This window comes from Diadema setosum, chromosome 12 (assembly GCF_964275005.1).
Source record: "Diadema setosum chromosome 12, eeDiaSeto1, whole genome shotgun sequence".
In the NCBI taxonomy this organism is placed as follows: Eukaryota; Metazoa; Echinodermata; class Echinoidea; order Diadematoida; family Diadematidae; genus Diadema; species Diadema setosum.
Genome location: NC_092696.1, coordinates 624894 through 642683, shown reverse-complemented (window position 1 = coordinate 642683; position 17790 = coordinate 624894). Strand labels below are relative to the sequence as shown.

Below are 17790 nucleotides of genomic sequence, written 5' to 3'. Positions count from 1 at the left end.
GACAGTTTTCTCCGGTTCAACCACTTTGGTGATGTACGTCCGACACCGTAAACATACATTTTTTAATATTCACATTAATCTGAAGCGAGATAAATCATATCACTTAGGATGCAAAGCACATTTGTCATAAGCAATGTAACCATCATCAAAGGTCACTTGTATGGTTTGTAAAAACTGAGATATTGCGGTGTTGGACGTACACTTTGAATGTACGTCCGACACAGTGTACGTCCGACACCATATTGTCTCTCCCGTAACTCCAACAATTTCATTTAATCAGACATGGCACAGCTATAAGTTTTAACTTTTCTTTATTATGGGATATTCTACTGATAAATTCATCATGAAATCAAAGCAAATGATCACACTGTATAAATCTTATGTGAAATTTTAGAACAATCAAAGAAAACAGATCTGGAGCATGCAGTTCTATACACTTACCGCATGCCTGGCAACAAGGGTCTGTGCTGCTAGAAATAGATTAAGCTGAACTAGGTTACTTTAATTTTTTAAACTGTAGTACCCTAATTAAGGGCACAGTATTCAACAAGAAGCAGAATACAGCATCTTATTTGCAGAGAAGCTTGAATTGTTGAAGCAAATTATTTTTGGATAATAATACAGAAATATTGTTACTGCCAGCTGGCCCCTTAAATCCAGCTCATTTTTCTTTTCTAAGTTTGATGGAGATTTGAAAATGATTCATTACTGTGCTCTATTCTGTAAAAGACAAGTTCATCTTCATTTACATGTAGATTGAATGAAAGCAGCAATATTACAGTAGTTGAACACATCAGTAAAACTTTGAGGAAAATCAGACAATTCATTCAAAAGTTATGGATTTTTTAAGTTTCTACACAGTCACAGCTGGATGAGAAGACTACTTCAGGTTATGATGTCACATTCCTAGAACAAGGAAAATATAAAGAGAATGTCACAAAATCTCTCTCTTTTGTTTAAACAGTACACATTCCCATGACTTGTCACTGATCACATATCAAAGGGATGATAGTTTTGGTTGAGAGGGTGGAGTAAGATTTTAACTTTTTGGGAGATGGGTAATTAGAAACCACTTATGAAATATTAAAGAGCATACAAATCTGAGAGAAATTGTATTTGATGAAAATTGGTTTTTAAATGGCGGAGATTTTATATAAAAAATAAAATAAAAGAAAGTGGTCCTACTAAAAGGTGAGTCCCAATTTATTTCAAAACCAATTTTCATCACACACACACACACACACACACACACAAATGGAAACGGAAACCCTATCTCAACCAAAACTATACCATCCCTCTAAGGGTAACATTATTCCCCCTGACTTCTGAAAAAGACAAGTCAAATGCTCTTTTTTATTATGAGAGAAAGGTGAAAATAGATTAATTTTCTTTAATTTTCTCTTTTATTAACTCGTTACACATCACAAGTTGTAGTAGTCTTCTCATCCAGTGATGGCGGCATTGGCACTTCAAACCTTCATAACTTTTGAATGGATTTTCTGATTTTCATCAAACTTTCACTGATATGTATTGTATCAATATTGCTGCATTCTCTCAATTCAAATGACTGTAGAGAAGGTGAACTGGTCCATTGGTAGTGCTGAATACTGGTGCCCTTGAAACACAGACTGATATGTAGGTTAATACAGGTTATATTTTGTAACTATCCGCTATTAAAATTTGGCCTATTGATTATTAAATTGTATAATATTATGCATAAATGTTATTGGTCAGGAAAGAAAAGGACATGAATCAGATGCACTAATTAACTGTCATATCAATATCTTTTTCTTCACGATTGGTGTAAATGACGAGCATGTGCGCAATGTTACAAAAATTTGTCAGTAAAGATTGACATAATTTGCATTAGGCCTATATACTCGGCCTTGTTCTTATAATAATATTCTTCATACACTGTAATAGTTTGTTTAGACCACATGTAACCTCTCAAGTAGGTATAATGTACATGTAATAATTGCATATTCTGGAAATTCTTTCACATTTACTAACTCACAGTATCTTAATTTTGAACAAATATGGAGATTGAAATCTTACATGTATGTACAATATATCTGTGTACACACTTCAGTGATCTGGTTGCAAATTCAAATACTGCTCTAAACTGAGTTTTATCATTCGTTGGACTATTATAAAGGAAGTGTTTGTTAATCTCTCCTATGGATAGGCTAAACAGTTATTTCTATAAAATGCCAACATCACATTGATCGTGCAGTATCTCTATTACATACTTACATTATGTTTTCCAGCAACTTCTTGAATTTACATTTTTAGAGTTCAGAATAAATTGAAATAATTTTCTGAAGCCTGGATAAGTAGAATTTGTCTGTACATGGAGTTTAGCTTTAGAGGTCTTTGCATGTTCTATACAGTACATGTATGTATACTACATAATGTACATTGTGTGATGTACATTCAGTGACATTGATCCCAAATAACTTTTTACTGCTATTTTTGTATTTGGGCATTTTAAACATAAATGGTCAGAAGCTTTATTTTGAACGCTGTGCTCTAATTTTTATTTGATATAGATTTTGCAGTTAGTTTGATATCAAATTAGACTGATTCTCTTGTTCCATGATGTTTTGATCATAGTTACTCATTGATAATACTGGTAAATTTTTGAAATTGTGGATTTTTATAACTTTTTTGGGGGTATTTAGATCAATGTGCATTTGAAAAAAGAAGTAAGAATTAACAAATAGAAGAGTTCATCATTGCTTTTGAATGTATTCAACTGATTATGTGTTAAAATGCTTTGGATAAAAGGAAAATTTGATCAATTTTTCCACAAAATAAAAAATTACATTTTGGTGTTGGACGTACACTTCTGATTTTCTCAATTTTGTGCACTGGTTGAAATTAAGACAGTAAATTCCTGCGAATGTTAAACATATATGTCTGCATGGAATATTACCTCATGTGTCTGAAATATGAATCATTACTCAAATATTCTTTGTACTTTAGAAAATACAGAGTGCCAGATTGGTGTCGGACGTACCATCTGAAAATTTCACACGGGTACGTCCGACACCATAAAATGTACGTCCGACACCGACAAACTTTGATGATTTACACAACTTTCAGAACAGATTTAGACATAATGCTGGTATGTGTTATAAAGCTCAATCCTTCATTCAACCAAAACTGGTATCAGTTCTACTATAAGCCCTCACACATCACAGAGTTTTGACCATGAATCTTCAAGGTTGAAAAAGTCAATTCGTGCGCGTACGTCCGACACCATGGTATTTTTGGCACATTACTCCTTAATGAAACAAGGTGCCACTATAATAATAAGTGGGTTTATAGTACTAGCACCTTTACACATCTTGCACACTTAAAAACAGATATGCCCCCATTGGCAATAAAAATCCAGGCCTTCAAAGTGTCCGAAATGTACGTCCGACTTTACGGAACTGCCCCTACGCATTTCCAATGCTCTTCTAAAGGTGTCTGCTGGAGTGGATCGTTGATCATTGCGAGGAATACATGTATAAAACATGATTCAGGCTTCTACATTTGTCTTGGTTAATGTTGGTTTCTTCATATATGACGAGCTTGCTTCCTAAAGGCACTAAATCCATTGATAATGATCGCTTTGGAAGCAAGCTCTTCATATGTTAATTTTGCATTCTCGCCATTATCATATGATTATGATTATTTGCCGCCTTTTTATCAATATTTAGACTCACCTCCTCTGCAGATTCAAGATCTGGACATGAATTTTCAGACCATTCAAGACGATTCCCACTATCAGTCCTCGATGGGATATGACTTGGCCAGATGGGTATTTGATATGCCACGTCTTTCGAAGTTCAGTCTTGATTGTCCCTGCATGTCCGATACTTTCCTCTCAACAGCCGCCACCTCTGCATCATCATGCCAGGTATGTAATCTTTTGCTGTGCATTATGTAATGTGTCATTTGCTGTTGGAAGTGTAGTAGGCTTTAAACATGTAGACTACAACAGTAACTGAGGGAGCAACTTGTTAACTTAAACTTAACTCAACTTAATTTGTGGACGGCCTAACTTGATAATCATATGAGGCATGCTAATAAAACTTTGCATGATGTGTGTATGAGTGGACGAAGTTTTGCCTGTCAAATTTTGCTCGAGGTTAAAGGTCAAAGGTCAAGGTCAAAGTCTTAGAATTCAACTTTCCCCAGTATCTGTACAATGCCTGAATGCATTAATTTTTTATAGTATTAAACTGGGTGTTTACATGACATGTATTTACCAGGGATCATGAGGTTAAAGGTGGAAACTCAAGTGAAAATATATATATTTTTTTTCTCCATACTTCAGAAATGGTTTAAAGTATCCTCATGAAACTTCTACTATTATAATACTCGAAGTTGTTGTTGTTGTCGCGGCCTTATGTATTTCCTCTTTTATTCCGGCGTTGCTGGTTTTTCTATCTCCTCCCGAGCCGTCGGCTCCGGGCAGCTGCGACCAGTGCCGTCGGCCGCAGGAGAGTATCCTGCATCGAATGGCGCGGGTTCCGTCCCCGCTCCGCCTCCGTGTCGACGTCGACGTCGAGGACGAAAAAGAAAAATTAATGAGATAGATGCATAATGCATTTTTGTGCGTGACGAAAGAGCCGAGCGTTTTAATATTCACCGAACCTGCGCTGGCCTCCTACTTTCTCGACCGTTCATCTTTTAGCTTGCAGAGACAGTGGGATGCTAAAGATGATGGATGCATCGAAATCTCTGACATCTCCCGGCGGCGTGTTTTTTTTAGACGGCACAGATTGGGGAAACTAAAAATCTATCGGGGACCCTATCCCTAAACCTAACCCTAATCCTAATCCTAACCCTAACCATCAAACCCTAACCCTAACCCTAACCCTAACCCTAATCCCTATCCTAACCCTAACCATAACCATAACCATAACCATAACCAAAAACCCTAACCCAACGTTTTTCCCATAGGTTTAACATGCGCCATGCCCCAATCTGTGCCGTCTTAAAAAAAAAAATGCCTCCCGGCGGACGCGCACGCACACACACAATGTACCTCACAGTACTCTACACACTCTACACTGTGTGTATAGTTCTGCGATGTACCTTTGCCTCCGTCTCTTACGTGTATGTAATGTATTGACGATGGTTACACGAAGCACTACAATTATCTGTGTGCGCGTGATATGGACTACAAGGGCATATATCGCCATTGGCGTCCCCAAATGAAAACAACGAACGTTGTTATTTCATTGTATTTTGCACAACTGTAGAATACTATGCAGCGTCTGCTCAGGTACGTCATTTAGTTTGCTCGCCGTTTGCTCTCAAGTCCGATGTCATTGTAATAATAATAATAATAATAATAATAATAATAATAATAATACATACAATTTCTATAGCGCCGTTCTCCACTTTGATTAAATGCTCAAGGCGCTTTACAATAGGTACATCGAAGCAAACAGATTGAAAATACAAGTACATCACAGTAATAGAAGAAGATGAAGAAGCAGAAAAAAAAAAGACATGAAAGTCTGTCTTCGAAAGACACTGGTCTTCAAAATGCACTGCTAAACAGATAGGATTTTAAATTACTCCTGAAAGATGTTATAGAGCTTGAGCCTTTCAGCTCATGAGGAAGTGAATTCCACAGTGTTGGTCCAGCGTGAGCGAAAGCACGTTCCCCCCAAGATTTCCTAGAAAACGCAGACTGTTTAGGACGGCTAAATATATTTGCCGATCGTACCCTTCCATATCAGATTACACGCGCAGCTGTGTCCATTCGTTTACGGCAGAGCTGCTATAATCACACATATTCATAAGATGAGCGGACGTAGGGGAAAACCTCGCTTTGCCGACCGCCAATTTTTAAAATTACAAGTGGAAATAGAATGTGTGGTTCTATGGTCTATCAAACCAAGTTTTTGTGACAAAAATAAAAAAAAAGAGGGAGCAAATGAAGACGAATATATCTTCTTCTTTCTTTTGTAACAAGGGGAAAATAGAAAAAAAGAATACGAGGTCGTGAGACCCTACTCCCACTTGTGCCTTTTAAACCTAATGACTATGATCTCCCCCTCCCCAAATACTACTAATACTACTACTATTACTACTACTAATAATAATAATAACAATGATAATAATAATAATGATAATAGGAATAATAATAATAATAATAACAATAATAGGAGCAATGATTGTAGGCCTAATATTAATTATGATAATGTACAGTCTGAAGCAAATGATGGTTCTATGATATATCAAGCCAAGTTTTGGTGATTAAAAACAAAAAGGAGGGAGCAAATGAAGACGAAAATATCTTATTTTTCTCTCATAACTTGGGGAAAAGAAATATGAAAAAAAAAAGCAAACAAACCGAGGCCTTGAGACCAACTGTGGATTCCCGCGGGTGCCTGCGCGGATGCAAGAGCAGGGGATAATCAAAGTCATAGTGTTAATATCTTCCCGTTTCGACGGGAACAATCTGTGGGCAGAACTTTCGGGGAATCTCATTTGCGTTATCGGTAATTTTCCCTGAATGTTTCTGTTTTTTGCCCTGCGGAGGTGGAAATGTGAGTGTGTGCGTGAGGAGGGGGGGGGGGGGGAGGGGTGAGGGGCAACAAGACAACTGTTGGACTTCAACGGGTGCAAATAACCCCTCGAAACTCCAGTTCTATAATAAAAGCAAGTAGTGGCGGGAATGATCCCTACCAATGGACCGGATCGCCGGGCACATACTGCAAAAATGTATTATTAAATTTCTGGGAAGGGTGGTCATTTAGAAGACAGCACAATTAACGAATGAATGAGAAGACTTTTCTTTTTATTCTTTCAATAAAAATGTGCAAAATCGTATTATGAGAAGAAAAAATAAAACCCCTCAGACCCGTGGATTTCCACGGGTGCTGCTAGTTGTACAAAATAATAACATTCTGGTTCGTTGAGGGCAACAGACAAGTTTCGGTTACACGGCGCAGCCATGAGGTCTCCCTTCGGTGTCTCCGCCTACCCCCAGCACCCCCCCCCCCCCACTTCCGCCCACCCCCAGGGCAGCAGACACAACTGAGCAGACAGCACTGCACACGTGCGCGGATGCATTGCGACTATCCGTGCGCATGCATCAGGGGGGGGGGGGGGGGGCAGGCGTGAACACCGCAGTAATGGCGCTGCCCTAGAGGGCCATAATACACAAAACGCCTCTCAGAATCGGTCTATATAATACTGCCTGTCAATGATTTTCTGGGGAATTTTGATGTCATGCAGTCATGTATCGAGGATTAAAATGCTGAAACGTATTCCCAACAAGCTGATCTTAAAAACAATTTATCCATCCAAATTGTAATATCAGTTCAATGTACTGAGTGGAGATCATTTATACATTTTTTTTCTTCTTTTTTTTTTACGTAGGTCACTCTTTTCCATTAACGCAATTATTTTGAATAATTGGTAGTTTCATTAAACGCTTTAAATGCATTAAACCATACAGTTAGTGATACACTTCTTGTGAATTATACCCTTCTTTTGCTCTCTTTGCTAAAATGGTATCCTGGAATACGACAGAAGGGAGATGCTGTTTTCATCAAACCTTAGTAAAAAAAAAAAAATAAAAAAATTCACTTGACATCCGTGGCTTGGAATGCAAAAGTTAAATAAATGCTCCATTCTTTTCATAAACACTGTTCTCATGTATTTTTGTTCCATCCTACATACTTCCTACATAAAACTTTTTTTTTCTTTTTTTTTTTTTGATCCTCTCATCACAAAGTGTAGACGCGGTCTGCAGATGCATTGTGTTTTCGGGCTTACAGTCCACTCTTCTATACTTGAACGACAGGCGGTACTGACCGTGACTATATTTTGTCTTGATCTTTTTATGTAAAATATTTGTTTTGTATGGAAAAACATATTTTTGATTCAAGGCATAAAAGTACGGAAATAAAACAAACGGACAATGGCAGTATTCCAAATATTAAATCACACGTCTTATGATTAAGTGCACTGAAACATTGAATTTGTGGTCGATTTGTTTGTATATCACATTGTAGTAGTATAAACATTTTCCAGTCACAGTGGTATCGTGGAAATGGACAGAGAATAGATTTTGGTATGATGTCAGCTCTAAGATCTGTATTTATCTACGACTGACGATAAGTCTGGTTCTGCTATGAGATACACTGTAATTAATACACTTCAACACGTCATGAGTTTACTGAACAAAAAATGCAGCTCTTATGCTATTTATTTTTCCAACAAAACTTCATGAACAAAAAAAAAAATATGTTTTTACAATACTTTCCCACAAAAAACCTATTACAACTGCGTTCGTATTTACACCAAAGAAATTATAGAAACGTTCAGGAGCGATCCAGTGAGATAATATAATATGCTAATAAATCCTTTCCTCATATAAACACATCCTAAACTAATCTTATAAACACATCCTAGACTAATCTTATAAATCCTACACCCGGGTTTGACCAAATACCTGTGGTTCAATACTTTACTGTGCGCACGTGTGGTTTTACTTTATATTGTCCAACGGGGATGGGGGTGAAGCGGGTGGTGAAATAGTCCGTACGGTAATGCAGACGTTGCCAAGATAATCGCGATATCGAGGATGAACGAAAATAAATGCGAGATTTTGAAAAAAAGAAAAAAGAAAAAACAAAGAAAAAAAAAGAAAAAAGAAAAAACAGTGCAACTCGTTTATCATCTGAACAACGCCCGTCTTGAATCTGTTCAATTCATGAAGTACTTGGATGTAACCATCACTTATGATTTGAAGTGGACCCAACACATCAACAATACTGTCAATAAAGCCAATAACGTCCTTGTATTTCTAAGATGCAATTTTCTCTTAAAATCCGCTGATGTCAAAGCCACAGCTTACAAAACATTGGTTCGACCAATTGAAGAGTGTGCCGCCTCTGTTAGGGATCCATTTTCCGAAAACCTCATCCACAAAGTGGAGATGGTCCCTAGAAGAGCTGCCAGATTCACTTTAAAACGCCACCAAAATACCTCAAGTGTCACTATAATGCTGCAAAGGCCTGATTGGACCACTCTGGAACAGACTAACAATTATGCACAGAATATACAATAAGCTTACTCATCGTCCGGCACAGGACTATAATATCACAAGGTTACCCAGTTGACAAGAGCCACCCAACCACATTCCTATCATATACCACACTCGAAAAGGGAATCACATCGCCATTCGTTCTTTCCGATAGCAGTTAAGGAGCTGAAATTCCCTGTCCTTGAAAACCGCTGCAGCGCCATCTGTGAGAGCATTCCGTAACCGGCTAACGGTTCATCACAATGGCTAGTCTGTCTTTGTTCTCCATAATGTGTGCTTGTCATTATCTTTGAATAAACTGTAATACAATGTAAATAACACAGTCTGTAAGAATCTTCATCTTATTGAAAGAGGCAGACTTAAACAAGAGAAGAAGAAGAAGAAGGAGAAGACATGATTAAAGTTTGTCTGTAAACTGTTTTCAATGGTTTGATCTTGTGTCTTAGGATTGGAATGTACACACATAATAATGTACATAGATGATGATGAAAACAAATATATTCTTATTGGACAATATCCATAGCAGCCTGAATTGCAGACATTTTACGAGAGTGAGTGTGAGAACATTGAAGTATAATAGTATAGAAAAAGATGCACAAAAAACAAAACACACACACACACACACACACAATATCAGGGTTAAATATCGCACAATAAAAGCAAAGATCATAAAAAAGGCCATGTCATGTATCTCCACATGTGTATCTATTCCAAAATATATACTTGATAACAAAAAACATGCAAAAGATTAAACAAATAAAATCAAACCTATGCCAATACTGAAGTCGGATGCTTAACACATTTTGCTCGTTTTACATAATGCACGCAAAATGACCGTGAAAGCTGCAGGACCAAGTGTGAAGCTGGGGAGAGATAGAATGTGTGTGGAGAGAGAGAGAGAGAGAGAAAGGGAGAAAGGAAGAGAGAGAAAGTAAAAGAGGGAGACAGGGAGAGAGAAAGGTAGGGAGAAATGTTTCAAAACTAAATTGACACCTGAAACAAACCTCTGAATTACATATCGTTAATTATTATATACGCTGAGAATAATACTTTACAATAGAACATTAATCCGTTTACACTATAATTCAAATTACAATAACATTAATAAGAGGAATATATGTGTAACCATTTATCATAAAATGTCGTTAGAAACATGCATAAAGTTTGTGATTACTGAATAATAAGCATCCGTCCCGCGTTTATAAATCAGATTATGTTTTATTAAAATTTGTACATCACAGTACCATAATCGTCGCTGAGGCGACAAGACCTTGTATCGCAAATTTTGGTATTAATGACTTTCTCAGACTATCGGTCAGACAATTAGTCAAGCGACGTCCCGTTCAAGTTTCAGCTGCGTCAAACCCAAAATAAGGTTACTATGTCATGACAAAGGGGAAAAAAATCCCACTGTATCTGGGTGCCTCGGCCACCGTGACCCTTTTCATAAGCAGTTGACATTGCATATACAAAATTAATTGTACGTATCTGATCCTGCCATCCCAATCACTACATACTTTGATTAAAACATAATACATGTGAAGAAATGATTGCATTGGTGATTGCGATTTTTAGAATGCTTGATAATAATTCTAAAGACTTACAAAAAAAAAGATTAGAGTCTCTTCAACTCACGCGAAATCAAATTCAGATTTCATATTAGTCATTTTATATAATGCACGTAATGCTCGTCTAGGCTGTAGAACATAGTATGTAACTGGAGAAGAAAGAGAGAGGAAGAGATAAAAAGAAAGTGAGTGGGTGAGTGAGGGGGGGGGAGGGGGAGGGTGGAAGAGAGAAAGGTTTAGGAAGTTGCAAAAATCAGGGGTAATCTGGATAAACAAAAACATATTTTTGATTCAAGGCATAAAATTATCAGAAATTATTACACTGACTGGTATAACCGAAATATATTTTACATAATATAATGATATTCAGTCTTCACATTGTGTTATATTGAAAATGTATCGCATTACGGTAATTAATAGAGTATCATATGAGATTCTTTTAGTATTCAACCTTATCAACCTGCAACTTATCAATCTAAAAACATATTCAAATGTCTCTGAATTACATACCTTTGGTGTGAGTTATAATGTGAACACATAACAATCATAAAATAATCTGTACAATACAAGTACCACTTGAAAACTTTAAACAACCAATCTCAAGATGAATTTACTTCTTAATAAGGCATTTACACTGCTCCTGTAACGTTCATTCGTGCACTTGATCTCCCTGAGTTTGTTGCTATGTCTTAGGGCTCTGTAGCTGCTCTGTGTTGGCGGAAACCAGTCTGGAAACCTCGCATAGAGTAAGGCAGCGAACCTCAGACACAATTGATCTCTTCTATCACAGAGGGAAGTGATGTCGCACATCACACAGGCCTTATATGATTCTTACCTATTACCCAAGATTATACGAAGCGCTCTTTTTTGAACCATTTCGATGGATTTACTTTGTTTATTAGTTGATAGTAATGTTATGGATGAGTAGAACACCGGTACAAAATACTCGAGGACTGGTCTGATGTAGGTATAATAGTGAAGATGGTTAGTATGCCTTCAGATGGCGCCCTGTATCGTTTCATAACGCGGAGTACGTAGAGCTTCCTCGCAGCTCGCTTGACAATGTCGTCGACATGCGAATCCTAACGAAGATTACTTTGAAAAGGAACACCAAGGAGCTTGACCTTGTTTATTATTTTATTCCAATACATTGTCGTTCAGCTTAAACTTGAGGGATGAGAGTGGTGTTTTGGTGAACGCGACACGCATCACTTTACATTTCGAAGGGTTGAGTTTCATCTCCGCTTTGGCACACCACCTATACTGAATTCCTTTCTTAAGAGTATGTCCTGGACTACCCTTGCAGAGTTGATTTTCCTATTCTCAGCAATGGTCATGTCATCTACGTATTTCCAGCGCTCTACTAGAGTTGTCTCCTGGAATGCATCGTTGATCATTGCGAGGAATTCAGGTATAAGACATGTTTCAGGCTTCCATCCTTGTCTTGATTAATGTTGGTTTCTTTGATGATAACCTATATGAAGAGAAGGCGCTAAATCCATTGAAAAATTATAGATTTATATCTTTGGAAGCAAGCTCTTCATTTGTTAAGCTATTCATTCTTGCCATTTTGACATGATCATATGTTATCGTTTTTTTTTTTCTATTTACTTTGATTCGTCCCCCTCTGCAGATTCAAGTTCTGCACTTAATTTTTGGTTTCAGCATCAAAGACGATTCGCAATATCAGTCCTCGATGGGAGATGACTTGGCAAAATGGGTATTTGATACACCACGTCTTTCGAGTTTCAGGCTGGCATGTCCCTACATGCCCGATACTTTCCTCTCAACAGCCGTCACCTCGGCATCGTCATGCCAGGTATGTAATCTTTTACTGTGCATTATGTAATGTGTCATTTGCTGTTGGAAGTGTAGTAGGCTTCACATATGTAGACTACAACGGTAACTGAGGGAACAACTTGTTAACTTAAACTTAACTCAACTTAATTTGTGGACAGCCTAACTTCATAACCATTTAAGGCATGCTAATGAAACTTTGCATGAAATGTGTATGAGTGGACGAAGTTTTGTCTGTCAACTTTTGCTCAAGGATAAAGGTTAAAGGTCAAGGTCAAAGTTTTAGAATTCAACTTTTCCCCAGTATATTACATCCAATGCCTGAATGCATTTTCTTAAACTTAGTGTTTACATGTATGACCAGGGACCATGAGGTTGAAGGTTGAAATTCAAGTGAAAATATTATTTTTTTTTTCTCCATACTTCAGAAATGGCTCATGAAACTTAGTACATATATGCAAATAGACCAATTCGGGTTCGTTGAGGGCAGCAGACAAGTTGCGGTTACAGGGTGCAGCCATTAGGTCTAGCTGCGATGTCCCCGCCTACCCCCCTCCCCCCCCCCCCCTCCCTCCGCCCACCCCCGGGCAGCAGACACAGCTGAGCCGACAACACTGCACACGCGCGCTGCATTGCGACTGTCCGTGCGCGTGTTTCGGGGGGGGGGGGGGGGGGGGCAGTCGTGAACACCGCAATAATGGCGCTGCCCATGCTGATAGAGGGCCAAAATACACAAAACGCCACTTAGAATCGGTCTATATGTGACCCTGCACCTCAAAACAAACAAAAAGTCGCCAGACATGAATTTTTAGTTAAGACCATACTGCCTGTCAATGATTTTCTGGGGAATTTTGATGTCATGCAGTCAAATGTCAGGTATCGAGGATTAAAATGCTGAAACGTATATTATTCCCAACAAGTTGATCTCAAAACCAATTTATCCATCCAATGAAATTGTAATATCAGTTCAATGTACTCATTAACTCAATTATTTGGAATAATTATTAGTTTCATATAAAGTATGCATTTTTTTGTAATACATTGACCGTTTTGAATTTGTGTAAGAACAAACATATGTTGTTTTTTTTTAAATAACATTTTATTTCATTGAAAAAAAAAATGAAACAGACATGGGACCTAGGTCAAGGACAGTAAACTCTCAAAACATTCATGACAGTCTTGTCATGTCCTTTCATTTCATTTTTTTCTTTTTGCCAGTCAATTACCGTCTACAATTGCCAAGATATTATCTAGACCTATTCGGAGAACCATGCGATATCGCGGAGGCATGCCAGTCGCCACAGCGCCGTTTGTAGTTTTTGTGTTTGTATTTATTTCTTTTACAGATCAGCGAGCTTTCTCTTCATCCTCTCGGTTTGCTCTCCAGCTTAGTCTCAGAGTCAGGAGCAGCAAACTTGGCTGAATTTCTGTGTCGTCTGCCCAATCTTACACGTGCCGTACTCAACTCGTTTAAACTGCCAGAGACATTCTTCACGACAATTTCCTCACAGGCTTCTCGCTCTAAAGTAAGAATAAGTTATTTTAATTTGCTCACTATTTGTTCAATGAGAGGGAGGGGAGGGGAGGGAGGGAGGGGAGGGGAGGGGAGTATATCACAACTGTCTTGGAGAGGATATTATACAATTTATTGCAGAAAGTGATGCCGTTGAGGGGGCAATGATGTTTTCAGATAGGACCTAGTATTTTGTCTGGCACGGTGATATCATTAATCACCCAAGAAAATAAAAAAAAAACATCATAATTATTTGAAGCATCATCATTATAAATCACATTAATTTCTATCATTGCCCATCCGACAATAATTACGTTCAGATGACAAGCCCTAAACTAGAGGTTAACTTCGACGTGCGTCCAGACTACGAGGTTAAATTCCTGCCCCTTTGAGTGCGTTGATTTTTGTGTTCAGACAGCCGGCATGCCTGGGACTCGTGGATAGAGCGCTATCCATAAGATTTCTCGTGGCTTTTAACCTCGAGGTTAGCTAACTACGAGTACGTCTTCACGTTCCCTTACCACAAACTTAAAATCGAGGTTAAGGTCTTTTGTCTGAACGTAACTAATGTAGCCGTACTTTGAACCAGGTCTTTTGACAGGAAAACTGTTGAAATGACAAATGATATTTTCTGCAGTGAAGGTGGTTGCGCCATTCCTTATTAACAAGGAAACCCAACCAATATGACACAAGCTATGTTGCTATGAATCCATTTCTTTCAGAGAAATAAGAATCGGTTAATAGTGATAACGATGTGTCCTTTTGATTATCTTCATCATGTTACAGGTGGAGTGCATCACCATCAGTGACAAGCCATTAAGATCTTTCCTGAGTGATAATCAAGGAGTCATACAGGTATATATTTTGTTATTAGCTTTTTCCCTCTTCTCATTCTTTTGTTCTCTCAATTATGAGATTATCAATATTCATATAAAGTGATATTCATGAAGTGTAGCTATTGATGGCCTAGCATTACCTTAGTGGGACATCTGGGTGGAAGCAGAGAAAAAGTCACAAGAAGAACAGCAAAGAGATTTACTATGGGAAATTATTTCAAGAGTATGACGTCTTATCTTAATCCAGTTCAATCTTATTCAACAGTACGTAATAGTGAACAGTGAGGAGAAACAAGAGGGAGGTAGAATTAATCTGCTGCGAAGAATGTAGAATCAAGTTAAAGGACATCAGCAATGTGCTTTACACTTTGATCTTATACGATAGGGTCTTTTAGTAGCATCACATAATTATGGTTGATTTATAATTTATAAAAAAACAAACACAAAACAACTAAACTTAAAGAAATGTTTTCAATTCCAACATAATAAATAATGAATGATATGAAGTGAAAGAAAAATATTGCACATTAGAGGGTAGAGGTGTGATAAATGTCTCAAAAGTAGGCTTAATGCTTGAGGATTTGTTTTTAACCACTCATCTCTGTTTTCGGGTAAGACGTAGGCATAGTAGGCTATCGGGAAGCATTGATACCATCGCGCCTTACATGTCGTCGCGCAAACAATTCACCCTTCGCGAGCTTGCGGCGTACGTTGCTGCCTGGACATGGTGAAAATGAAGTTACTCATCTAATGTCTGAGGCGCTGTCAGATTCCCGCAAACGAGGCTAATAACTTTAATTTTAGAATTTGTAGGCAGTATACGCCGTCAAGGATTAATTGTTTCGAGCGACAATTATGCATGCATCGCATATTCGGGTAAAATCCAGTGCGTATGTGTTCTGGCGATAAACTTGTTCGGATGTTGCCGCAATACTGTCTATTGAATGGACACCAATGACAAGGATGAAGGCCCGTTTACTCCGAGCACGGTACGGGCAACGGGCCGGGTTTTTGCAATGGTGTGCCAAAAAGGAACTATGTCTTGTTCTATTACAATATCACTTCCCTGCCAATAATTTTGTTACAAAATTGATCTTCTACTGTTTATTTCGTTGTTCATGATTTAGTCATAGGAATGTTACGATTTTTTTCCTTTTTGGGCATCAAAGCAAAAAAAAAAAAAAAAAAAAAAAAAAAACCCGGCCCGTTGCTCTTACCGTGCTCGGTGTGGACGCGCCCTAAGGGTTCGATAACCACGCGTTGTATACATTTATGTAACGGCCCAGACTAAAACCACATAATGTCACTGATTACAATTTTCTTCAATGAACCAAAAATATGTCCTTTGGGTTGATAGTCATTTCTTTTTTTTTTTTGCCTTACGTTGAAGAGTTATCGTTTCTCTACCAAATATCAAAATGTTGCGGCTTATGACGAAACTGAAATCGAGATATTACATTTTTACTGGACCATTATTTATTTATTTTTTTTAATCTCTTTTTTTTTTTGCGGACAGGCGCTACTTTCCCTAAGGAATTGATACTTCTGCACAATTCCCCTATGTGACTCTGTATCATAACCCTCTTTTCTTCCTTTTTATGAAAACTGTACTTCCTTACTCTTTCTTATGTTTTATGTTGCAATCACCTTTTAAATGGGCTGACATGGTCCACTTTTGGTAAGCTATATAAAATGTTATAGCTTAGTACTGACTCTGTTGTTATGTAAAAATGAGGAAATTCGTTTTTAGTCTACTTTTGGAAGATTTCGAACTGGGCGGTCACTCATTTGGATCAGACAAAAATCACCCGATCCTCTACTACCTTGGAAAATTGTCATTCTATCAAATTCTCCTCTCACTCTCCAACAGACACCCAGTGATGACAGTGGCTCAGAAGACGAGAGCAGCCAAGAAACAGATCAAGGTTCTGGGCAAGAAAACTTCCCAGCTCCGGACGAATCTGAGACAAACAAAGGAAGCATGATACTATTACTTACTATCAATAACTATTACGTTACTCCTCGAGGAGTTGGTTTCTTGAGAGGACCAGGACAAGAAAGGAAACGTGCAAGAGGAAGAAATCAAGCAGGAGAGGGGAACAAACCAAGGCTAAACATCATAAAAAGAGGAGACACAAAGTTCTTTGGAATCATCTTCTTACTTATGGTCTTTTTAATATGCCCTCTTTTGTCCTATGCGGTATTACTATTAAAAGGCTGCGGTCTTTCAGCCAGGACCTGGCAGCAGGGATGAGGTTGTAGAGGGCAATCCATCCACCTTCCAGGCAATGAAGTGTGCAATTTTCCACCAAATGGTCTGCCGTGATCTGTCCATGGAGCTACTATTAGAGTAGCTCCATGGTCTGTCTTTGGAGAATGATAAACCAAGATCGAATTGGGGGGGGGGGGAGCTATAGAAAGTGAGACCACGGACGATAAGAGGTCCCGAAGAAGAAGGACATTGAGCCAAGATTTAAAATCCGGGAACAAAACGAGGAAGGACATTAGTGTCTATGCTATGGGATTGCATGAAAACAAAATCTAATAAGAAACCTACGCACTTAACAACCCCACATCAGGATTCAGTGAGCCACAGTGAGCTGAAACATTAACAGCAGAAATGTGATAGCTCTATAATTCAACGGAGACGTACTCCTATGTACTGCTGAAAGTTGAAAAACACGCAAAGACTACGAGCTGGAGACACTGCTGGGACACTCTCGTGATAGCACCTTGTTGAGATGTCATCATGGCTGGATGACAAACCTTGTTGACCAGTCTTGAAGAAACATCTACATTGTATTTAATGCGTTTTCTCCACTTGTCGTAATTGCTTTCTTCTTCATTGTAGGATTGTGTTTGCAAACACTTTATATTTGAGTAGAAAATAATGATTAATGGGCTTTTCGACACAGGATACAGTTAGCAAGAGTACTAGTATAATAATTTATACTGAAAAATACGCACTTTCTTGAGTAGCAAGTATAGCAAGCGGTTTATTTGTTTTGTTCT

At 38.1% G+C, this 17790-nt stretch overlaps 1 protein-coding gene across 1 annotated transcript in view; it reads left to right on the top strand.

Annotated features, from left to right (window-relative positions):
• LOC140236265 (uncharacterized) overlaps nt 1-17132 on the top strand; it is a 46776-nt gene extending 29644 nt beyond the window's left edge. The window contains 5 exon segments of the mRNA XM_072316225.1: nt 12266-12451; nt 13776-13955; nt 14729-14797; nt 16649-16807; nt 16995-17132. Coding sequence (XP_072172326.1) covers nt 12266-12451; nt 13776-13955; nt 14729-14797; nt 16649-16807; nt 16995-17132 — 732 coding nt within the window.
• Nucleotides 17133-17790: the final 658 nt, after the last annotated feature.